This window comes from Lygodium microphyllum, chromosome 25 (genome assembly GCF_053477565.2).
Source record: "Lygodium microphyllum isolate KBCC chromosome 25, Lygodium_microphyllum_v1.1.10, whole genome shotgun sequence".
Taxonomy (NCBI): domain Eukaryota; kingdom Viridiplantae; phylum Streptophyta; class Polypodiopsida; order Schizaeales; family Lygodiaceae; genus Lygodium; species Lygodium microphyllum.
Genome location: NC_141159.1, coordinates 118,896,488 through 118,923,211, shown reverse-complemented (window position 1 = coordinate 118,923,211; position 26,724 = coordinate 118,896,488). Strand labels below are relative to the sequence as shown.

The 26,724-nt window shown below is 44.3% G+C and overlaps 1 protein-coding gene across 1 annotated transcript in view; it reads right to left on the bottom strand.

Moving 5' to 3' along the window:
* Positions 1-25,252, bottom strand: part of ABCI13 (non-intrinsic ABC protein 11) — a 94,475-nt gene extending 69,223 nt beyond the window's left edge. The window contains exon 1 of the mRNA XM_087667110.1: positions 24,890-25,252. Within this exon, the coding sequence (XP_087523236.1) occupies positions 24,890-25,096 (207 nt within the window). The 5' untranslated portion in view covers positions 25,097-25,252. The remainder of the gene's footprint in view (positions 1-24,889) is intronic.
* Between the last annotated feature and the right edge of the window lie 1,472 nt (positions 25,253-26,724).

Here is a 26,724-nt window from a genome sequence, read left to right as displayed (position 1 = left end):
AATATGCACTTTAGAAATCTCCAGAAAAGGAAAAGCATGCTATTGATCGCCATAGATGTGCGTTGCACTTTGATAAAGGTGACTATGTATTGCTACATGATCAAAGATAGAGAGAGGTTGTATCCAAAGTTGAATATGAGATACTATGGGCCCTTTCAAGTGTTGGAGAGAATTAGTGATGTTGCTTATCGGCTGAAATTACCTCCACATTGGTGGATACATAATGCCTTTCATGTCAATTCGTTGAGGCATTTTCATGGTGATGTGCCAAAGAATGTACTACTAAGATTCAGCCTGAGGTTAAGGAGCTAAATGAGATATTGATACTTAAGCAGATTTTGACACATAAGGAAAGAAAGGTCAGAGGTAAAGTTTCCAAAAGGTATTTAGTGAAGTTTCAGAACTATTCACCCAATGGATGCTAAGTGGATGGAAGGCTAAGTGGATGGAAGAGGATGACTTAGCAAACCATCCTCAATTATTGCATCTTTACCTTGATACCTTTCAGTTAGAGCCGACTTTGGATAGGGCTCAATCACGTTCAGCAAAGTAGGATTCTGGAGTAGTGCATAATGCTCAAGGGGGAGCTAGCACTTCCACTCCACTAATGGACAACTCTCGTGTGTAGTGGACCTCAGATGTACTCAGCATGTATCAAAGATACAGTGCCGACAATACGTCTACCATGAGGTCACTACTCAATGCACAAGTCACTATGAAATGTATGCAGATGAGCATAGGTTTCACCTTGGCTCTAAAAATATACATTTACATCAGCTTGAAATCACTTTGTGATCAGTTTTGTGATTAGCATATGATCAGTTTATGCTCAGTCTTCAATGGTTTTCAGCTGATTTTATGGACAGCAACATGTTAACGAATGCCATTGACAATTTAGCCATGGTTTATGCTCAATTAATGCTTTACTATGGTTGTTTAGTCAAAACAATTGAGAAACAATGAGAAATGGATGCATCCAATGGGTTTTTGGCGAGAGTTCTAGACTATTTTTCAGTTTTTATGCTATGTTTATATTGGCTGGAAATTTCCAGCAAATGTTGGGCATGTGGCATAGTAAAACAACAATGGCCAATGTTGTGTTGACTATAATGCCCTACAAAAATTCTAGTGCAATATACTTTTCCTTTGCCACATTGCAAGTGCAATCAGGGACAATTGCAAGGATTTCAAGGGGGAGATCTATCATGGGGATGTAAAATATGCTTTGCTTATGCTAGAGGCATTTGATTAATTTAATAATCAAATGTGCAACATTGAGATGCACATGTGATACACATGTGATGTGGAAGCAAGTATTTCATGGTAACAGGCCCAAGACAATGAGGAAACAATGGGAGTCAAAGGCAAAGGTTGTAACAAGTTATGTCACCTAGGTTCTCGGTCGAATTAGGCAATAATTGATTAATTAATGCCTATCCATGGGTCAATTAAGGCTTGGGACATGTATCTCAAATGATCATCAAAAAGAACTACAGCGCACCGTTCAAGGTAGCAATGGATGTGGGCCCTCAAAGATCAACTTGAATCAATCTAAGAGGCGCCTCAACTCTATGTGCAGACTGCTGAGGAAAGAGAATACAGTGCTACTTCCCGAGCTAACATGCTCTACAAATATCTCGAGCTAGCTTCAGGTGAGGAAGGTCCTAAACCATCTCACGGAGAGACAACTCATAAAGAGAGTCATAGCCAAGATGCCCTAGGCAGAAATGCCAAAGACGCTCATTGTTCATAGGTTCCCAAGATATGGCTAATGCCTCAAAGCTATGGAACACAGAGCCCTCGATTGTCGGCTCGATAAGAAAATGGGTCATGTGGTATAGGCCATTAGGCTATGCCTCACCATGAGCAATCACTTAACTAGTCTAAGTCAAGGACCTCGACTGTGGTCGTTGTAAAAAAAAACTACTCACCCCAATCAGCAAAGCTACTAAACAGATGACAAGTTCACCCCAAGCTAAAGGACATACTATACATTGTCCAACGAAGCCAAATCCGAATCCTTGTCAGTGGCAAAACTGACACAACCTTGAGTCTGGATCTTGACCAAGGAGTTGTTTCCTACACGGATCCGCCCAACTACAGGGGCTCGGGTACAGAATATGTCCTCTATAGGAGTCATGTGATGTGTAGCTCCATTGTCCACAATCCAAGTGTTGATGTGCTTGGTGTGATAAGTAGGCCTCTGGGGTAACCTTGTCAAGAGACAACTTACAAATGTGGACGAGACTCGCATCAGATATCTCTACGAAGACGATGTGGGCCTCTACAAACCAATCAGACAAGCCCTCTAGAGTTGAGAACGTTGTCCACTAAGATGGCTGACTAGTGGTGGAAAAGGTGAAATTCCACCTACCTGAGAAAGAGATAAGGTTCTAACGGTTGTGCCTAAGTTTGAAGAACCCCTTGGTGTGGTGAATGAAAACACATGTGATCTTGCATGAGAGGCAACATACAATACACTTAATGGAGGCTGAAAGGATGTGGTAGCGGAATAAGAGGGTGAGATGGGAGGGAGATTAAATGAATTTGTGATAGATGTAGATGTGGGAAATAACGTGGGTTTATTTTGTCCATTAAATGCATTAAATTGAAATAATGATGATGAAGATGCACCTACTTCATTTTCACCTTTGAAAACAAAATTGTTTCAAGGAAAAGAATAGGAGGCAATACTCACAATTTTTTGTTTCAACTACTTACCTAGTCTTGAGTTCATAAAGAAATATCTATCTTTCTCATTGTTCATAAATCAAAAATTGTTTTGCATGCATCCTTCATCATGAAAATCGTCCATACCAATAGCAAAAGGAGAATCATCATTAACAAAATCTGAAATGATAGACGTATCTGGCACCGAAGAGAATAAGTATCAAGACCATGTACTCTATGCTAATTTCCACTTGTAGATGGCCAGTCCTAATTAGAGATTCTGCCCTTCCTGCATGGTCAATAGATCGGTGCACCGAATCTAAAGGGTGAAATTAAAACTTACCTTCTATCTGTTGATCGGCTCTATGCATCAAAATGAGATCGTACTCAGCTGCAGTGATCTCATGAGGTCAAGGAACTCCATAGTAATCCAATGTCTGTCTAGCCATGTCAAGAGCTTGTGAAGCAAGTTGTGAGGCCCACTCCGACTCATTCCTCGATGGATTTAGCTCGAATGTGAGAAGTGGTGTGAAAGTAGTATTTGAGTCATCTATCCTCATGTTGTTCTTACTCCTTGTGTAGAGCTTTCAGATCAAGGCCTAAGTTTCTCTCAAAGAACTCGGCTCTTATACCATGTGAAGAAATACCCTAATATAGAAACACAAATAACATAGTACAACAAAGCACAGACTGATAAGAAAACACAATTAGGGTTAGGGTAACTCAAAGACAATGAACACAAAGAATGAATAAACAGAGTTTTTTCCTTAATTAAATATGTTTTGGGGATGTTTAAGTAAAGCTAATGCAGTTTTAGCTCAACAAATGTAGCTTGCACATGCGAGGTGCAAGTTAATTATTTCATCATGCGTTATCTAGGATCCTAAGATATCAATTGGTACCAAAGGAAAAAATTGTAATAAGTTATATCTGACAAGTACTAGGTAGTACCCGGTATCAAATTTTAGCCAATATAAATTTATTGGCCACTAATGTCAAAGGTGACATTAGAGACTAGGCATTACATGATTAATTAATGCCAATCTAAGGACTAATAACACAAGGCATAGATTGATAAACACAAAACACAGTTAGGATAAGGATTAGCTTAACTCAGACATAGTGGACACAATGAATAATAAAGTGAATGAATTTTGAATATACAGTGCTTATGCAGCAAATACACTATGCAATGAATACTGAACCTCGAACTCTCGTATCTCTGGGATCAAGACAAAGGTTATGAGCTAGAGAGTGTGTCGTACTCCAAACGGATCCTAAAATGCAACAAGGTAGTCTCCGTGTATCGAACACCAGTAAACGTAGCCAAGGAAGGCTGAATTCGATGCAGACAATATTGCAGGAGAGAGAAATACTAAAAACGCGAGCACTTGAAGAGAGAGAAAACTGGGCGATAGCTAGAAGCCGTAGACAACCATACAGAAGATGCAGGTATCAACTGGAGTAGAGAGAAACTCAACAAAACGCAAACTGTTGATAATAGCAACAATGTCTGGCACTAGGCAACAGGTCTAGCTAATAGTAACAACAATAAACGCAAGGATTTGGCACTAGGTAACAACTCCGAGATACCACACAATAGCAGCACGTAGGTGGCAAAGGCTAGAATCAGGCGCCAAATGATAGTAGATGGTTGGGGGAGGCTCTAACCGCAATGTCCTCCACAAATGGGATGTGGGCAGCAGAGATACGACTCCTGAAACTTGCAAAAACGAGATTAAGGCAGAGTGGTGGGCTGCAAGTCTATTTATAGAAAGTTTGGGGCACCCAAATTAGGGTTTTGCATGTGGAACATAGTAACTCTCTAGAATTGTATTTCTTTTTAAAACATGATATTTCTCCGAACAGTGGCCTATTGAAGTAATCACTGGTAGATGAATGACAGCTGTCGAGGAAGCAAATTGTTGTTCTCTAATGTCATCGAGGAAGCGAAGCGCAGTCCTCAGACGCCAGGAATATGCCCTGGCTGCAAAACACAAATGCCAGAGATGTGTGAGCTCCCAAACGCAAATGATGACAACCCAAATGCTGACGCTAGGAGTGTGGATGCTGATGCCAGATGGGAGGAATGTGTGAGAGTGCGCAGCGAAAGAAGAACACGAACACAGAGGAGAGGAGAGATGAAGCAGAGAATGAAGGAAGAAAATCTGCACTGACTGAGATGAATGCTGAATACACTGGAATGGACAGAACAGTCCCTGCACGCAGCTCGGAGCGTCAGTGAGGGAACCAGGACAGACTGGAAGCAGAGGCAGCACCAATGCCGGAGACGGAGACGGAGGGAGCAGTGCTGAACCTGCAGAGCATGAAAGAGGTGAATGCTGGACTGACTGGGGGGGCAGCTATAAATAGCCCCCAGCCAGAAAACTGGCCGACCAGCTAAACTGGCTGACCTGGCCAGATCTGGTCCGACTGGCCAGATCTGGTCCGACTGGCCAGTTCTGGTCCGATTGACCAGAACTGGTCCGACTGCCCAAAATAATGGGCAGTCACCCCAAAAACAGCCCAGAACTGGGCTGTAAAATGCCCAGGGCTGCATACATACTAAGGCAGCCTGAAAACACACTGACAGAGCTCCTCTGTCTCCTGTCAGACTCTGACAGGAGCTCACAACCAGGAGATGACAGACTGAGACTAAATAAGAGCAGGCTAACACCCCCTCTCAACTCCTGGGAGAGACTGAAGACCCAAGAACCGCATGTGATGAAGCAAAGAAGCCTGAGGCAAAGGCTTCGTAAAGAGATCAGCTGCATTGGCCGCCGTAGGACAATAGACCACCACCAGCTCCAAATCCACGATCCGCTCTCGAACATAGTGATACTGAACCTCAATGTGCTTCGTACGAGCATGAAACACCGGGTTCTTGGCCAGAGCAAGAGCACTCTGGTTATCCACGCGCAGCTCCGTAGGTCCGGTCTGGGAAAAGCCAATCTCCGCGAGTAAGCGACGGAGCCAAACTGCCTCCATAGCGGTCGAACATAGGGCCCGATACTCAGCCTCTGTAGAAGAAAGTGCCACAGTAGGCTGCTTCTTGCTGCTCCAAGAGACAGCACCAGATCCAAGGGTGAAAGCATAACCTGTAGTGGATCGTCGCGAATCCACATCACCTGCCCAATCAGAATCACTCCATCCAGAAAGGGTAATCCCATCTCCATACATGATCCCAAAGGATCGAGTCCCCTGCAAATAGCGAAGAACCCGCAGGGCCGCCTGCTAGTGATCCTGGGTAGGAGTCTACATAAAGGAAGACAATAAAGCCACCACAAAGGAGATATCCGGCCGAGTGTGAAGCAGCCAGATAAGAGAGCCGACAAGGCACCTGTAACGGGTGGGATCGGTAAGAGGAACTCCAGCTGTCAAAAGCTTGGACTCAGGGTCCATAGGGCATGAGATAGGCCGACACTCAGCCATATCAAACTCCGAAAGAAGCTCGGAGATGTACCTGTGCTGCGAGATAAAAATGCCCTGTGCCATCTGATAGATCTCCAGACCTAGAAAGAAGTGAAGGATCCCTAGATCCGTCATGTCAAACTCCTGCTGTAGAATGGACCGTGTATGCTCCACCTGCTGAGTGTCGCTCCCTGTAATAATAAGATCATCCACATACAAGATGAGAAACACCGAAAGAGAATCCACAACCCGTAAGTAGAGGTTGGGATCATAAGCGGAGCGCGCAAAGCCACTCTGTAGAAAGAAGCGGTCAATCCGCTGGTACCAAGCACGAGGGGCCTGCTTTAGGCCATAAAGAGCCTTCCGCAGCCTGTAGACATGATCCTCCTTCCCCTGCACAAGAAAACCAGGAGGCTGTGAAACATAAATCTCCTCCTCAAGAACGCCATTCAGAAAAGCAGACTTGACGTCCATCTGATAGACAGGCCAACGGTGATGTGCAGCAAGAGCCAAAAGCACTCGGATGGTGGACATCCTAGCTGTAGGAGCAAAAGTCTCAAAGTAATCCAACCCTGCACGCTGGGCAAAACCCTTGGCAACAAGCCTAGCTTTATGCTTGTCCAAGGAGCCATCTGCAAGATATTTGGTCTTAAAGACCCATTTCACACCAATCACCTTCCGTTTCGCGGGACGCGGTACAAGCTCCCACGTATGGTTTCGCTCGATGGAGTCGAGCTCGGCCTGCATAGCCTGTCTCCAAATATCCTGTGCAAGAGCCTCCTTCACTGTGGAAGGCTCAGAATCCTGAAGAATCTGTGACATAAGAGCATAGTTCACACATAGTGAACTGTCCCGCTGGGCCTGTAAACGGGCTGATCGACGAGGACCTGTAGAAGAAGCAGGAAAGTGAGTAACACCTGAATCCTGCATGAGCCGGCGATACCATAAAGGAATCCTGAGAGACTCCTTCTGTGAGGGAGACCGGGGGGTCTCCGGAACCTGTAAAGCACCCGAATCGGAGAGGGACTCCCCCTTACCGAGTGAAGGTAAATCCTCCGCATCTGAAGAAGGCTGTGTATCCCGTGAAGATCCCGAAGAGGCGGTAGAAGAGCTCGTAGAAGACGAAGGCACATCCACCAAAGGGGTAAGGGAAGCCGAAGGAGGAGGAGGAATAGGGGGGGTGCTAAGGGTGATCCTGGAAGGAAGTGAAGGGAGAGAAGGTGGGGGGGGGGGGGGGGGGGGGGGGGGGGTCCGTCGATGACGAAGTAACATCGGAAATAGAACCATCAATCAGATCCTCAGAGACCGAAGCCTCATCAAAGATCACATCCCTGCTCACCTCAACCTGCCGCGTCGTCGGGTCGTAGAGCCGATATCCCTTCGTGGTCGTACTATAACCAACGAAGATAAGCTTTCTCGACTTAGAGTCAAACTTCGTCTTCCTCTTCTTCTTGTCCACATGGACAAAAGCATCGCACCCAAAGATGCGAAAATGGGACACGGAAGGCTTCTTTCCAAAGAAAGCCTCATATGGAGTCATGTCCTGTAACGCCGAAGTCGGAGAGCGGTTGCGTATATGCACCGCTGTAGCCACCGCCTCACCCCAAAGGAAATGAGGAAGACTCCTATGCTCCAGCATAGATCGGGCCATCTCAATCATGGTCCGATTTGCACGCTCCACCACACCATTCTCTGATGGTGTGTTCGGATGGGAATACTCCACCCGAATACCATGATCCCTGCAAAACTGAGAGAAAAGGTGAGAAGTGAACTCTCCACCGTGATCAGCTCGAACACCACGGACTTTGGAAGTTGTTTGGGTCTCCACAAACACCTGCCACTCACAGAAACGGGAGTACGCCTCGCTCTTGTACTCCAAGAAATAAGGCCACACATAACGACTAAAGTCGTCCACAATCAGCATCAAATACTTGGCCTTCCCAAGGGAGGCCGTGCCCATAGGTCCGCAAAGGTCGGTATGAACCAACTCAAGCGGTGAAGTAGCCCTCCTAGAAGCAACCTGCGGGTGAGGCTGCCTGTGCTGCTTGCCCCTCAAGCAGCTAGGGCACACAGTGTGAAGAGGAGGGAAATCAGGAAGTCCCTCCACCATCTTCCTCCTAGAAGCCCGGCGAAGAGAATCAAGGTTCAAATGACCATACTGAGCATGCCAGAGTAGCCCAAGCTCATGGGAAGTCCGCGCAGCCAAGGCTGTGAGCGTATAAAGCCCACCCTCCTGTGTACCTGTCCAAAGGGCATCACCTGTAGAAGCATCCTCCACTGTGACTGCATCCTGAGTAAAAATAACGCGGGTACCTAACTGAGTAAGACCATGCACAGATAATAGGTTAAAACCCAAATCAGGCACATAGAGCACTTTGGCGGAGGAAGACCGCCTGTCGGAAAACATAGGTAAAGTCCCCACTCCATGAACAGGAACTGTAGAATTGTCACCAATGGTGACTGTACCCCCTCTGGAACGAAGATCCTGAAGCCAATCCTGACGGAAGGTCATATGTGAAGATGCGCCACTGTCGACGAGCCAAGGCTTCTCCGGAGTGGTAGAAGCTAGGGCAGTGTCTTCCTCAACAAAGAGATGCACAAACGCAGATTCTGTTGTGGCTGGGGCCGCCTTCGAGTCCTTCTCCTTAGGCTTCAAATGGGGATACTTCTGCCAACACTTCTCCTCGGGATGAGTGCCCTTCCCACAATGGGGACACTTGGGCTTCTTCTCCTTCGCATCCTTCTTATCTTCCTCCTTCTTGTCCTTGGACTTCTCCTTCTTTTGTTTCTTCTTCTTGCCACCACCTGTGGCAGCCGTAAATGCCTTGGTGGAGCCACTGGCTCCCACCTCTTTGAGTCGCTCGTCATGCTCCAAGACAAGCGGGAAAAGCTCCTCCCATAGGAGAGTCTCACGGGTTCTCGTAGTGATGAGGCTGGTGTAGAAGACATCATAGCGGGGTGATGGCAGCTGAGTCAACAGAATCATCGCCATATCCTCAGACGATATCAGACGACCAAGAGAGGCAAGCTCGCCTCGCATATCCTCCATCTTCGTGATGTGCTCCTTCATGGAAGAAGAACCATCAAGACTGAGCATCCGCAACTTCTTCTCCAGGGAAATCTTGTGGGCAAAGGTCTTGTGCTGATACAAAGACGCAAGCTTTGTCCAGACTTCCGCCGCGGTCTTTAACCTGTGAACATGTACAAGAACAGAATCATGGAGACTCATAAAAAGAAAGGAACGGGCTCGAGAGTTGAGCCGATCCCATAAGGCTGCACGGTCCATAGAGGTGCCATCGGACGAATCCACGCGGGGTCGGTCGATGGGCGAAGAAACAAGATCCCACAGATCAAAGGTATCAAGGATGCAAGCCACCTTGCATGACCATAGGGAATAGTTGGAACCATCCAACTTGTCTTCCTTCGGAAAGGAAGGGAGAATCGGCACCTGGATAGAGGGAATCAAGGAAGGCATCCGCACAGTAGATGCAGTCTTCACTGAAGAAACCTTCGCAGTAGATGGAACCCTCTGAGATGCATGGACTGAAGAAGGACGAGTGCGAGGAGGGTCATCCCGTTGTCGAACTTCACGATAGTCCCGCCTCCGCTCAGAGGAATGATGAGAAAGAAGCTCATCCTCTGAGTCTTCAAAGCCTGAAAACTGGTAAGACATCTTCCAATCTGCAAAATACCAAAGAAAATTGTGCCGCTGACGAAATAGGACCAACAGTGTGGTCACCAACCACCAAGATGCAGGCAGAAAATGCCTACAGCCACCTGGATCTGCAAAACGCAAATAGATCTGATGGCGAACACCAGAATCGAGACCACCAGCACCGGGAACTTGCCCAGACAGAGGTCGCCCTGCAGGATAGGAGCAGCCAGGGTAGAAGCGACCTGCAAAACAGCAAAACGCAGGCTGTAGGAGGGTCGCCCTGCAGCAGAGGAGGTCGCCTGGCAGCAAACGCAAGGTTGCTGCGTCACTGGATGATGTGGCAGCCCCTGTGTACAGCAAACGCAGGCTGTACAGCCTTCTGATGCAGTCGCCTGGCTGGTGTAGACCTGTTGGCAGCCTCCTGAAGGAATCGCCTGGCTGTTGTGGGACTGTGAACAGCAGCAGTAAGGTATTTCTCGCGTCCTCCGTGCTCTCAATCAGGCGATGATACCATGTGAGAGTGCGCAGCGAAAGAAGAACACGAACACAGAGGAGAGGAGAGATGAAGCAGAGAATGAAGGAAGAAAATCTGCACTGACTGAGATGAATGCTGAATACACTGGAATGGACAGAACAGTCCCTGCACGCAGCTCGGAGCGTCAGTGAGGGAACCAGGACAGACTGGAAGCAGAGGCAGCACCAATGCCGGAGACGGAGACGGAGGGAGCAGTGCTGAACCTGCAGAGCATGAAAGAGGTGAATGCTGGACTGACTGGGGGGGCAGCTATAAATAGCCCCCAGCCAGAAAACTGGCCGACCAGCTAAACTGGCCGACCTGGCCAGATCTGGTCCGACTGGCCAGATCTGGTCCGACTGGCCAGTTCTGGTCCGATTGACCAGAACTGGTCCGACTGCCCAAAATAATGGGCAGTCACCCCAAAAACAGCCCAGAACTGGGCTGTAAAATGCCCAGGGCTGCATACATACTAAGGCAGCCTGAAAACACACTGACAGAGCTCCTCTGTCTCCTGTCAGACTCTGACAGGAGCTCACAACCAGGAGATGACAGACTGAGACTAAATAAGAGCAGGCTAACAGAATGATGACAAGCTGCAAAATGCAAACATCAATAGTCTGTGTGATGACACCAGTGGCTAGAGAACCACCAATTCTGCTAAACATAGCTACCAAGATCACGCCATGTGTATGAGAGGTGATGTTTGATGGAGGAGATTTGCTAAGAGTGCAAACGCAAGCCTATAGCCCGACGCCAAGATGTAGATAATGTGGCCAAGTAGAAGATTGAAGTCACCATCAATCTAATGATGATGCTAATAGGGTGGAGCCTCAAAATGCAGCCTGAAAGATAACGAGAACGCAACGACTAAAGGAGAAGGGGAAGGGTGACCACGAACTGCAATGTCCTCCTATGGGCAACAGTGGAGTGGAGAGGGAAGACTATCAGAGTGACGAAGAAAAGGGGATGAAGAATGACTGAAGTGGTGTAGAATGAATGAAGTGACTACCTATTTATAGGCATAACTTGTCTAGGGTGGTGCATCACTCTGTGGGCGACCACTAAAAAAGTAGCTAAAAATGTAGACACTAGCCCTTTTTGGGACTATCAGTGCGAAACTCTGATTGAAGTGTGTAAACTAAAGAAGTGGTTTTTCAATAGTAGGGACTATTCCTTTATTGCCAGATAGGCAATCTTCTTCCGCCAAGGTTCTTTATGTACCCAATTTGGGTTTTAACCTATTGTCTATTCATGGCTTTACACAGTTAGGTACCCCAGTTGTCTTTACACACAATGCAGTTGCCGTGGAGGATGTCTCTACAGGTGCAGTTCTTTGGATAGGTACGCAAGAGGGTGGGCTTTATACACTCACAGCCTTGGCCGTGACGTCTTTCCACAAGCTTAGGTTGCTTTGGCATGCTCGCTATGGTCATCTAAACATTGATGCAATACAGTAGGCTTTTTGGAAGAAGATGGTGGAGGGACTTCCTGATTTTCCTCCTATTCACATTTTGTGCCCTAGCTGCTCAAGGGGCAAGTGGCATAGGTCACCACATCCACAAATTGCCACTAGGAGAGCTTCTACACTACAGGAGTTGGTGCACACCGATCTTTGAGAATCTATGGACACAACCTCCCTTGGGAAGACCAAGTATCAAATGTTGATTGTAGACGACTTCAGTCGCTATGTGTGGCCTTATTTTCTAGAGTACTCCCAATTTTGCGAGTGGAAGGTATTTGCACAAACGCAGACTACTTCCAAAGTCTATGGCATATGAGCAAATCATAGTAGAAAATTTACTTTTCACCTCTTTTCTCAGTTTTGGAGGAATCACAACATTCGAGTGGAATATTCTCATCCAAACACACCATCGGAGAACATTGTGGTGGAGCTTGCGAATCTGACCATATTGGAGATGGTCCGAACCTATATTGAAGCATAAGGGTCTTACTCATTCCCTTTTGGGTGAGACAGTGGTTACAACAGTTCACATCCGCGATCTTCGACTTCTACCTTACAGGACATGACTCCATATCAAGCTTTCTTTGGGAAAAAGCCTTCCGTGTCTCATTTTCGCATATTTGGGTGTAATGCATTTGTCCATGTGGACAAGAAGAAGAGGAAGACAAAGCTCGGTTGGAAGTCACAGAAGCTCATCTTCATGGGATAAAGCACTACCACAAAGGGATATCAACTCTACAACCCGAAGACACGGAAGATTGAGGTGAGCAAGGATGCAATCTTTGACGAGGCTACAACCTCCAAGGATCCTATAGATGGTTCTATTGTTGCACGTGATTCTTCATCATGGACTAACTCTCCCCCACCTTCAATTCCTCTATTTCCTTCTAGATTGCCTCTTAGCACCCCTCCTTCGTCTTCGGTTCCTCCCCCTCCTCCTCCCTCCCCACCCTCTCCACTGACTTCCCTTCTACCTTTAACAAATGACACTACTTCTTTGTTGAGCTTTGAGAGGAAGTGGAATGTAATCCAAGATTTTGGAATGAAGATGTAAGTAGATCAAAATGTGGAGAAGATAGTGGTGGGATGGGAGGGAGTTAAGAAGTGTGGTTTACCTGCTCAAATGAAACAGATCGTAGAGACATCCCTCATAAAGTATATCTACTTCAAGAGCCGCCTCTGTTAAAGTTAACATACTGAAAACCATCTAACTCCTACACACCAAAAGGAGAAATAAATTAGGGTTTTGGCTCATATGACTCAAAAGGATTATATAAACCTGACACAAGGTCTAGCTCAAATAAAGGAGATGGATCGCCAAACGCGCCGAATGTCATGGTCCCTCCAAGATCAGAGAGATGGCCAGTCTCACCAATTGGTCCAGGCAGAGTAGTAGCACTCATTGGAGGAGTGTAAACTGAACTATACGTGATGTGCAAGTACTCCTCAATCTCTTTATTTGCAGAATAACCAAAACGAGAAGAAGAAGATGGTATAGGTGAAGGTGTGTCTACCTCCACCTCGAGATCATAATGCCTTCTCAGAGCCTCCAATGATGGAGAAACTTGATAGGGCATCATAGGATCCCAAGAACAAGATGCCAAAGACATTATGAGTCAGAATCGAGTCATGTGTGATTCTCGCACAAAGACTAGCCTCCACAATCACCACAAGCTACTCTTTAGAGAGAGCACCGGCTCTAATACCATGTGAAGATATACTAGGGTTTGTACCGAGGAAACACAGCATATATGACCAAGATTGAAACACAAAGACTCAAACAAAGACGAGCAAAACTCAAACCCTAAACACAAAACGCAAAACTCAAATACGAAGAGAAGAAACTCTAAAGTGAATGAATGCTGTAAATGAATGTAAGAGTGTACAAAATGCCCAAGGGCAAAGCAATGTACTGTTAGAGAGTGACGTCCACCAGAGACGGATCCCAAGTGCATAACCACCAATCATAGTGTTGAGTGCGGGAAACACTAAATGCTGATCACCAGAGTGTCAAGGAACTAAGGCAACAACAAGAGAGGTGTTTGCTGATGTAGATGGCCTACTGAACAGCAAAAACACACGTACTACAGCAATCGCCTAGTGGGAGAGATGGCAGCAGCATGTTGCCTGGCACTACATGCTGAAAACGCAAGCTGATCAGGTGCTATGATGAAAAAGCAAATGGAGATCTCCAAACAGCAAGGCGATGGCTGAAAATGGGCTGCCTAGGGTTGGATAGTGATGGGTTGTAGTCGGTGATGGTTGGATAGCAGACGATAGGTGCCTGATGGCTGAAATTTGCATGGTAAAGTAAGAAACATGCACAAAAGAATGAGGCTAAATGGTGGGCAGCCCGTATATTAGATATTGAAGGATGTCCCAAAAAATTAGGGTTTTGGGGGACCAATGAAACTCTCTCAAACCACGCACCAAATTTGTGTCTTTCATTAATTAAGCGTGTTTTGGGTGGTTTAAAAATGCTAATCAGCTATAAAGCGTGTGTTAGCTCAAGAGCAACCTATTGTGGCCCTTTTTTCTACAAAGGCCGAGTATCATGCCTTATATTCGACCACTATGGAGGTAGTTTGGCTCCATCATATGTTGGCAGAGACTGGCTTTCCACAAACAGGACCTATGGAGCTACAGATGGACAACCAAAGTGCTCTAGCTTTGGCAAGGAACCCAATGTTTCATGCTCGCATGAAGCACATTGTATTTAGTATCACTATGTTTGAGAGCACATCGTGGATTCCGAGCCGGCGGTGGCCTACTATCCCACAGAGGACAATGTGGCTAATCTCTTCACGAAGCCTTTGCCCAAGGCTTCTCTGCTTCATCACATGAGGTTGTTGGGTCTTCAGACACTCTCAAGATCTGAGAGGGGATGATAACCTACCTATTTTAGTCATGTCAGTCTATCATCTTCTAGTTGTGAGCTCCTCTCAGAGACTCACATAGACAAGGGAGCTCTTGTAGTTTTGGGTGCATTTCTTGTCTTTTCTTGGTGTTTGCACATATTAGTGTACATTTCCTAGGTTGTCTAGGTTTGTGACAGTGCCTGCTATTTTTTGTGTCACACGTGTGGGCTGCCACATCAGCACACTGCGCATTTATTGCAATCGGACTGCACAAGAGCAGTTGGCCAGATTTAGGGTATATTTCTACAATCCACCAGTTTTAGTGGGAGTTGGCTATATACAACAGCCCTCCCTCACTTGGCAGATCACTTGTCTTTTGCAAGCTTTACACTCTCCGTCTCTGACACTCTGTAGTGATGGGGAGCGCAAGGATCAAGACCAGTAGTCCTTGCTAGCAATAGAGAGTGAGAGTGAGAGAGAGCAAAGTAGTCGAGTGAGCACGATTTGTGGGTACAATGACGAGTGTACCACTTTAGGTTTTTAGATATATATATATATATATCTATATATATATATATATATATATATATATAGATGAAAGTACAAGTGCTAAGGGTATGTTCACACCCGAGCACATTTAAATGGCACGTGGGCCTTTATTTCCAACAACCTCTCACCTAAAGGCAATGTGCCTTAAGAGGAGAAAAGAATCAGCTAAGTCTATGTACAAAGTTGAAATACATATATCTATCCAACTCCTGTCATCTGTCGGCAATGAGCAAACAACTCTGCTCGAAGACCCTTCGTAAAAAGGTCTACAGGATTATCATCTATATGCACTTTGACAAGCTCTTGCTGTCAAGTACATCTCTAATGAAGTAGTACTTCACCTCTATGTGCTTCGTCTTTGCATGAAAGACGGGATTCCGTGCTAGCATAATAGCACTCTGACTATCACAATGGAGAACAAGTAACTCTGTAATGTCAAGCTCTCCCACCAGACGTGAAAGCCATAAAGCCTCCTTGCATGCCTCAGTGGCAGCCACATACTCTACCTCTGTAGTAGACAATGCAACACACTTTTGTAGCCTGAAGATCCAAGAGATTGCTCCTCTTGTGAAAATAAACACATACCCACAAGTGGACTTTCTGCAATCCGCATGACCAGCATAGTATGCATCCGTAAAGCCAACAACAGATGCCTTCTGCTTTCCAAAGCAGATGCACAACTCCTCTGTGCCTTTAAGGTATCTCATAATACCTTTCACTACTTCCCAATGCTTTTTACCAAGGCTTTCCATGTATCTACTAACCACTCCGACTACAAAGGCAATGTCAAGATATGTAGCAACCATAGCATACATCAAACTGCCAACAGCTGAAGCATATGGTATCTTGGCCATTTCAGCCATCTCATCATCAAATATAGGGCTGTCCTCTGCATTGAGTTTCACATATGGAGCCAATGAAACCCCAATTGTTTTCCCTCCCTCCATATTGAAACGCTGCAAAACCTTGGAGATATACTCTTGCTAAACTAGATAGAGTAATCCTTTTGATCTATCTCTGAGTATTTTGCATGCCAAGAATGTGATTTGCATCACCAAGATCCTTCATGTCAAAGCTGCCATGAAGACTTTGCTTCAATGAATCCAAGGCATAAGTATCCCTGCCAACAATCAGCATGTCATCAACATACAGAACCAAGATAATCAGGCTGCCATTTGCTGCCTTCTTGGTGTACAAGTAGTGATCCACTTGACTTCTATGGAAACCTTGAGATTGCATAAATGTATCAAACTTATGATACCATTCTCTTGGTGTTTGTTTCAGCCCATACAAACTCCTTTTGAGTTTACATACCATCTTCTCTTTTCTGTTTTTCACAAACCCTTCAGGTTGATGCATATATATGTTTTCATGCAGATCACCATGTAAGAATGCAATCTTTACATCCATCTATATGAGCTCCATATCTTCAGCTGCAACCAAACCCAAAATGGTTTTCAATGTCGTCATCTTGACTACAGGAGAGAAGATCTCATCAAAGTCAATTTCATATTCCTGCTTGTACCCCTTCGCAACCAATCTTGCTTTGTACTTTGGTGAGGAACCAAAAGTGGCCTTCATCTTATAAATCCATTTGCATGGAAGTGTTTTCTACCCTTTAGGCAACTGCACCAAGTCCCAAGTGCCAATTTTCTCAAGAGATTCCATTTCTGACAGCATGGCTTTATACCATTTCTTGTTGTCCTATCTGTCCATTGCTTCCTTAAAGCAAGATGGTTCACCACAGTCTCAACATGACATAATCAGCCACATTATTTGCACCATGAATGAATCTATCAGGTTGTCTAGTAGCCCTAGACGATCTCCTAACCTAATGATCATTGTTTGCTGGCTATTGAGAATTTTTAGCTTGCTGTCCTGGCATTTCAGCCTACAAATCAGCATTAACAGCTTTCTATCTTGACTGTTCCTAGTGGCTCATTATCATGGGCAATAGCTGGCTGATCATTTTCAGTATTATTTTCTGCATTTGCAAGTTCATTTACAGTAGGTATTTGCTGCTATATAGCGGGCACATTTTGCTGTCCAAAATGTATTTATTCCCGAAATACAACCCTACAAACCTTCTCAATCTTTTCAGGCTGTTTATGCATGCAATCTTCCCGGAAGATAACATCATTGCTGCGTACTACTTTCCTTTTCTCGGGATCCCATAATCTATACCCCATTTCACCCTCGTCACCATATCTTAGGAAAATGCATTTACAAAACATTGGCTCAAGTTTGCTGCGTTTTTCTTTACGAATGTGCACAAAAGCCTCGTAGCCAAACACTTTCAAGTGAGCATATGAAGGTGGCTTGCCCGACCATGCTTCTTGGGGAACTCCCCTCCCCAAAGACCTATTTGGTGACCGATTTATCAAGTGTACAGCTGTCATTACAGCCTCTGCCCAAAAACCATGGGGTAATGCAACATGAGACAGCATTGTACAGACCTTATCCTGTACGGTCCGATTCATACGCTCCGCAATGCCATTTTGGGGTGGATTCTGAGGGGCAGTGAGCTCCCTCTTTATCCCTTTGCTGTCAAAAAATGCCTAAAAAGCCTTGGACACGTATTCCCCACCATTGTCAAAGCAAAAACACTTGAGTGTCTTATCAGTCTCATTTTCAACCAATGCCAAGAATTTTTTAAACTTGTCAAGCACTTCATCCTTGCTGCGAATAGGATAAACCCATACCTTCCGTGTAGCATCATCGACAAAGATGACAATATTTTTTCTCCCCTACAGATAATCCTAGCATTTGATATACATTGGAATGTACTAATTCTAGAGGAGAATATTTCAGCGAAAGAGACTTTTTATGAGATGTTTGTGCATGTTTACCATAAATACAATGATCACAATGCTCAAAATCAACATAACGAAGACAAGGCAAGTAACCCAAACAAGAGAGCACTTTCATTCTAGTTTGACTCATGTGTCCCAACCGGCCATGCCACAAAGAAACACTTGGATGCTTGGTTATGGCAACAACATGATCACTCACACTAGATACATGGAGAGGATACAAGGTATCACTTTTACAACCTTTGGTAATCACTCTAGATCCCTTACAGATTTTCCATTTCCCATCATCGAAGGTGGTATGAAATCCATCGTCATCTAGCTCCCTAGTGCTAATCAAGCTCTACTTGAGCTGAGATACATGCCGTACATGCTGAAGTGTAAAGACAAAACCATACTGAAACTACAACTGCACACTGCCAATACCTGCACTGTCACATGCATAGTTGCCCCCAAGATGGGGACAACATGTCGACCCCCTGTATAGTTAGAGAACCACTCACGATGAGGGGTGACATGAAAGGAAACACCTAAATCGAGAATACACGTATGCATCTACAAGTAAAGCATGTGCACCAGAGTGTGAAGAGACAAAGAGTACGTCATTCCCACTGTCACTGTCATGAGTGACTACATTCACCTCTTCAATTTTGACAGTGCTCTTCTTAGGTTGACTTTCTTTCTTCTCTTGCTTGCTATCATCTGTCTTCTTGCCCTTTCCTTTCTCTTTCTTCCATTTGTAGCAGTCACATTTAAAATGACCCTTCTTGCCACAATGATGACATTCAACATCTTTGCCACGTGATTTACTGCGTCCCTTGCTATTAGATTTGCCTTTCTGATGTGATCTGCCCCTAGTATGCAAAGTACTGGAAGACTTACTGGATGCACTGTTCTGCCGATTCATTTCTTCCATAAGTAGAGCATTCTCTACATCAGCATACAAAAGAATCGCATTAGAATTGCTCATAGCAGTCCTGAATGTATCCCAACTCTCTAGAAGAGTGCAAAGCAAGAACGTAGCCTTAAATTCTTCATCAATCAAGAACTTCAAGGCAACCAACTGGCTGAAAATGGAGTTAAACTCACTCAAGTGAGTAGACATTGCTGTACTAGTGTACCCTCTTTCATACGCAAATCCATAAGGCTTTTCAAGCAATATACTTTGCTTGCGGCACTCTGCTGTACACATAGTTTTTCCAGTCGAGTCCAAATAGCATATGCAAAATCCAAACCTTCAATGTTAAACAACAAGGCATCACAAATCGATAGCTCGATGGTTGAGCGTGCAAGCTCATTTAACTCATCCCAATCTTCCTGTTCCATGTCCGCGGGCTTTGCCCCTTTGGTCTTAATCAGCTTTGCCTGCTTCTTTTGCAACAGGAAATTGTAGCACTGTTTTTGCCAGACTGCAAAGTTATGCGCTCTTTCAAGCTTCTTTATGTGCATGAGATTACTGCCGCCAGCTATGATTTTCAGCCCAAATGTGGCCAAAAATTTTAGCAAATGCAGGCCCAAACTGTCACACAAGTGACCAAGGTACAAACAAGTACCAACCAACAATAAATAACCATGTAGAAGCAGAAATTTAAGATTTGTAAGTAGATTCTCAGAAGCACCAAACCATGTGCTACAGCATTCCACAACTGATTACAATTGTTCCAAGGGCAAATACATCACATTACATGAGAATTCCCAAATTTTAGCTACAATTTTTGTTGTACATGTACCCACGGGCATAAAATTTGACACGCACTGTCAAAAGCTCCAAAATTTTTGTGCTCAAAGCATTAACCATACATCTGAACTGTCTCTAGCATGCATAGAATAGGCCAACTTTGCCAAAATATAGCAATTTCAGCAAAACCCCAGAATTTCACTGACCAATCTGTCCCATTGCATTAATGAAAGCATAAACCGGGCAAAATTAGAAAAATTTTACAAAATTTTGCAAAAGCCCCAAATTTTTCGGGTCCAAATGTGCACCAATGTCAGCCAAGCTGACTCAGCTGAACAGAATTTCACCAATACAATAAAAGCCCCAAATTTCATGGGTTCAATGTTGAGAAATTTCGCTTAGATTAGCAAAATTTCAATAATTTTGGCAAAATCCCCAATTCAAATGTGCACAATATCTGCAATTTCTGACACAGATGCCTCAATTTTGCATGAACAGTACTCAGTCTAGAGAAGCCCCAAAATTCTGGGCCAAGATTGCACAAATCTGACCTTTTGTGCTTGTGCACGCGAACCTTTGGTTAGAGGGAGAGGAATTTCAGAAAATTTGAAAGAAGAAAAAAAAATGGATGATGGGTCCATTGACCCGTCAGTCGTTCGCCCGTGAGCCCCACTGGTCCCATCCGTGGCACATCTCGCTTGTCCCGTCCGTCGCACGCCTGGCTGCCGTTGTAGACGTTGTTCGTTAGTCGCCACACTGCCACGCTGGTCAACACCCTGTCAGTCACACGATGCTGCACGCCTGCTCCCTGCTCGACTGGTTGTCACCCTACGCATCAGGCCATTGCCTGCTCGCCCAGCCTGTTGCACCACTGCCACACACGTGTTGATCACTTGACTACTACCCTGTCGCCCGCCTGTTAGTCTTCAGCAGCACCTGTGCTGAACGAGCCTTGTGGCTCGAGCAGCTTGTGCCGTGGTCTCGGGAAGCTCACGAAACCTATGCTCTAACACCAGTTTGTAGTGATGGGGAGCGCGAGGATCAAGACCAGCAATCCTTGCTAGCAGCAGAGAGTGAGAGTGAGAGTGAGAGAGAGCAAAGTAGTCGAGTGAGCGCGATTTGTGGGTACAATGACGAGTGTACCACTTCAGGTTTTTAGATAGATATATATATATGAAAGTACAAGTGCTAAGGGTGTGTTCACACCCGAGCACATTTAAATGGCACGTGGGCTTTTATTTCCAACACATTCTCCAACTTTAGTGCTGCCATCATCATCTCAGCCTGATCTAGTGTCCTCACTAATGCTTAGGGCTGTGTGCAAGAACTGATTAGACTCATTAATGTATTTAGCATTCTTCTTTAGTCAATGCACACTCTCTCTCTCTCTCTCTCTCTCTCTCTCTCTCTCTCTGTGTGTGTTCAAGTGCCAATGAATAAGGAAGCGTTCACACCAAAGCTACAGAGGAGCACAAGGCCTCAATAAGAAAGCACCCTGAAGAAGTCCAAATGCCATAATCCCTCTTTGAAAGCAAAGTAGTCAAGCTAGCCACCTTGCACCTCCTATGGTCACACAAGCTCCATGGATAGCTCACCATGATACTAAGATTTCTCCATGAGAGTATATGCATGCCCTTCAGGTCCCCTCATGCAAGACCATATGAACACATCATGTTACTCGTCCCTTTGGCGCTAGACACATCAATCCAAGGTTTCCATCGCTAGAAGATGTGAAATTGATGACACACACGAAATCCACCAATAACGAGAGGGCATCAACATGCCCTCTTTCCACCCTCGCACTTGCCCCTTCTAGCTGGGGGTATGTGAGGCCATGCAGCATCAGTAGAACCAAGAAGAACCATCCACCCAAACCATTGATAGGCCCCAAGTGAACCAAACTGATGTAGACATGTATGCGGTCTCGTATCTCACCAAGCATGACCATGATCTCTTCCATATATTCCTTCATTGCAAATGTGACACAATGCCACACCATTCCTTCTCTTCACCTTCACATGCATGACCATCACTTTGCCACATCATGATCGAAGCAAAGATTCCTCCTAATGTTAGAGCAATCCGACACCTTCGCTAAAAAGTATTGGCAAGAACAAGAATACTCAACCACATCTTCATTAAATGTGTTAGGACAATGAATCTTGCAATAAAAAACCTATACGATCGTGATGAAGTGAAATGAGAAACGAAAAGTACACATATTACTACGGCTTAGAGAGAGTAGCAAGGGAGTCTAAATAGCCAACAAGGACTTAAGCTTGAACAAGTGATCATACATACACAAAACAAAACAAAAAAGTATTCAACACATATAAACACCCACAATAAGATATTCATCACCTAAAGAGCATAAGAATAATTATCAAAGACTTTTCCAAAGTAGATACTTATAATAGAAGTCAAACAACACCAAAGCCTGACATCAAGCTACAAGTTAGTGCAACAAATCGATGAGGACACGTAGGCAGCCAACAAGTCAGAATAGCATTGAGATGGTCAACGATGACACCAAGGTCTGCGCGTCAACATGATTGTTAATCGCATGTTAAACACAAGTAGTCAGTGCACGTTAGCCAACAAGTAGATCAATAAATATCAACCCATAAAGGTAGGGCACACAAGACATGGCAGCAGCTACGAGGCATATCACCAAGCCAATGTGTCATGACACAACAACCAATAGATACTCGACATCTACATGGAAAACAAGTCAGCACAAGTCACTGAAAGACACAAATCAAACACGGTAACAAGTCAGCACAAGTCACTGAAGGTCACAAACGACCATGAAATGCAAATAGCACAAGTTGACTACCAAGGTGAAAACACAAACGTAGCCACCACCACCACCACCATTGAATACATGACAATGCATATGGCCAATCACCAAACAATAGATCTGCCATGCAAAGCAAACCGCAATTAGAGCACGTCACATGCAATCAACCGATGACGGCACGCACAAAAAACACCAACAATCATAAGCATATCTCATTCAAAAAACCTTAATCATTTGATACAATGTTAGAAGAGCAAAACATGCAACGAAATAATGAAAGAAACAATGTGCAAGATGTAACCAGGAATAGGAATCTGCTATGACAAGAGTACAATGGTTGAGCGCCAACTCACACACTCCACAAGCTCCCTCTCTCCACACCAAGAATCAACAAGTGCCAAGTACATGTGTTAACTTGGACTGTGGCCACACTCCCTCCTTTTATAGACAAAAATAAAGGAGTTATCCTACCACAAAATAGATTGGCCAAATACCAAATAAAGAATAAAGAGAGTGCCTATAAATTAGGTTACCATGAACCTGTGATATGACCACTTCTAACATGTACTCCTACAACAATATCACATCAAGAGGGACTTGAGTTAGTGGATGCTGATGGGATTCAAGATTTGTTGGTGCTAGAACAAGTGTTGCTTCATGAATACAAGAAGGGGACACAAAGTAAGAAATTGCAATATTTGCTTAAGTTTATGGGTTAACCCATTGATGAGGCACTATGGTTAGATGAGTCTCAGTTTGGCTATCACTCCTTACCTTTGCCTCAGGAGGCAAGAAACAACTGCAATTCTAATGGGGGAGAATCTAATACACTAGGTGCCCAGGTTCAAATGATCATGAGCAGGACACAATGATGTGGCAAGACAACCATATGGCAGGCAATGCTAGGATGAGCAACACGATTACTTGTGCAACAACAAATCATAGCATTGCAAGTCACGGCAGTCATGGGCAACAATTGGTCTTTTTTGGCTCTCATTTCCAGTTGACTGTTTGTTCACATTTTTCTCAAGTTGGGCCATTAAATTATGAATGATGTGGCAAAAGATTAAAAAGGGAGTCAACAATTTTCTTTCAAAACAGTTTGCTTTAATTTTCATGTGTTGCCTGCTCCATTTAAAAACCCAGGATTCAAGGCAACTTGTAGCCGCATTTGTGATTATGGTTGCACATCAAGGTGATCACCAACAAGATCATGGTGGATCATGGCCGTTCAAGTGTGCAGCGTCGCATCTTCTTCTAGGACTTAGTGCCTTACAAAGAAACCTCCGAACAGCAGACAAAGAGGATGATCCCGACCAAGGGTGAAGAGGGGGATGATGATGTGACAATTGTGGCACAAAGGGGGCAACCCTATTTACAGAAAGAGCCTAAAACCATTAATGCTGTTGACCTGGCCTGCAGGATGTCTGCCTGCCCAGAAATGTGGTGCCCAGCCAGTAAATGGCCCAAAGCGCAGGAAAAGAGTGATGCCCACTGATGGGAAGGCTAGAGCCATGTGGCATGCTGGACAGAGAGGGCAGATCTAGAGAGGCCATGGGCAGATCTAAGAGGTGCCATTGTCTCCACCTAATGTGCCTAATGATTATGATGTGACTACTAAGACTATAACGGTAGAGACATAAAAGAAGTGCTCCCCTCAAATCCCTGAAGGGTCTGTAGATCTCCCATGGTACAGCCTCCTAGTAGTTTTGTATACAATGTTACATGTGACTCATGAGTGGTGCCAAAGTGGTGGATCTCAGATCAGGTGGGGGAGGTAATGGGGAATGATATGGGACTTGGTAGAGGGGCTACACATAAATGTGCCAAAAGGTGGAACCAGTAATGGATGTAGGTGATCATGACTCATGAATCCGCCTCCAAGCCTTCTTTTCGAGTTGATGTTCAACAATAGTTCATGCAGCTCCCAGGTTGCTCAATGGCAAGTTAGAGTTAGGTTCAACCATCAAGCTTCACACTTTTGAGGTATCTCATAACTCCTCCTGCGGTTTAAGACTTCCACAATTAACTATAACTTTGGGCAGAATTTCCTTTTTCTTACTGTGCAAAGGTGACTCAAAGCATTTTTGAGTCAAAACCACGAAACAGGTCTTAACTTTGAAAGGCATGGATTATTTTGAGCCCAATAGATAATTTCAAATGCAAAATAGAATTGTTATCGTGGCACAAGGATAATGCAAATGCTTTTTTATGTGACCACCGTAATGTGTGACACTATGTGCATGCATAATTGCATGCGAGGAATTAGCATCACAAAAAATTGTGCCAAACAATGCCACAACCATGATGCTGCACTCTACATGGAACCAGATCAAAATACTTTAATGGATCACATCAATCACAAAATTTTGAATTCTTACGTCTCCAATTCAAGAAATTTCTGAGATCAAAAAATGCCAGAACCATGATGCTGCACCACGCATGGAATCAATCTAAGATAGAGAGAAGAGCTACGTACAGTTGTCGGCACAGTGGCAGCTTGATGGAGGGCTCTGTGGCCGACGGAGGAGTTGTCTGCTCTTAAGCTCAAGTTGACATGGAGATGACGGTAACGATCATGATGACGATGACGATGACGATGAAGGCGGCCTTTCCCTGGAGCCTCGCGAGGAGAGAGATTCGAAACCAGGCCTGTGAGATTGTTGGAACAGGATACAGCTTCCATCGCCACGATGGTCGTACAGCATAGGAATAGGAATCATAACAGTGCGACTTCCTTCGTAGTCGTAGGCATATGGTTACACGCTTTGATACAATGTTTATCGGTTTGACGGGTGTCCCGGATTCAGAGAGACCTCTCTCTCTCTCTCTCTTATCCTATCGTTCCAAAGACTCAAAGAGAGACTCGATGCTACATTAAGAGCCAGTACAATGTCTTGGCAAATTCTATTACTTGTAGTTAAGTTTAATATTAGATACATGGTTTACTTAATCGCACATAACGCTAGATTAAGAGCTACTACAATGCTTTACTTAATCCCACTTAACTTTTGTCTCATAACTTTTGGAGTTGATTCTACCTCCAAAAATAGGGGCACTCTATGAGGTAGTTAGCTAGAGTTAAAATGACATGGCGGTCATTTATTGGTAGGTTTTGCATTCTCTCTCTCTCTCTCTCTCTCTCTCTCTCTCTCTCTCTCTCTCTCTCTCTCTCAAAATGGTTGCACACATAGCCTCTCTCCTAGTTGGTAGTGTTTGAAGAGTGTGCCTGTGATACCTTTACTTTAGTCACTACATGCTCAATAGACTCGGACATGATGCAACTCTAAATAACTTGGCTATTAGCATATAAACAACTTGCCCCATTTTAGATGTGAAATGATGTACCATGGGGGAAGCGAGATGTAAGTTTTGTACTCACATATCCCAATAATGAATGCAACCCATACTCACCATTATGCCACAACCCCGTTGGCACTTTGAGCATGATATATAATCAAGCAATAAATGATACCTTGGAATACAAGTTTTAAACAATTTAATCAAATTAAATATAGAGATTTATTTATTTAAATTTAAAGTTTTGTTATAAAATTTGTTGTATGTAAAGTGTTTTAAGGTTTAACACTACCATTATATTTAGTAGTAAATAGTTTGCCCAAATTGATTAACATTTACTCTAAAAATTAAATGTGTGTGCACATGCAAACGCTAGGTATATGTTTGAATATCAAGTGGGTTTTTATGAGTTTTTTAAATGCGAATGGCATATTCATTACGATATCGAAGTAAAAAAGAATGCATCATGGCTATGCCTAAGCACTGCATTTGTCTTAACTTTTTACAAAAAAGTCTAAAACATCTAGTGAGAATACTTGACTTTTCATGCAAGGCCTTGAATTTTCATATTTGCTTTATTTTCAAGATGCTATCTGGGCTAGGAAGTTAGATTATTGTTTCTAGATTTCTAAATGAATCTTAAGGTTGCCAACTTTTGAGTGAATTGATGAGTCTCACCATCTATGCATTGAACCCACTCTTGTCACCACAAAGGACCATTTTCATGCACACAACATCTTTTAGACAAGTAGCCTTCAGCCAAAGTTTAATCTTCTTCCATACAAGTCTACCTTGTATGCACTCCCAAAAAAGATGGACCATCATCTCTTCCTATTTTTTACACAACAGATAGTGAAGGGAGGTATTTAAGAATTCTGAGAGCTCATTAGGGAGCTTATGCATGGTAAGACACCAAACAAAGGTATTGAATTTGGTTGATAGGGTGGCCTTCTAGGCCTATCTAACTCAATGTTGAGATCCCCACACTTCTAACACTACCATTTTCTTTTCCCA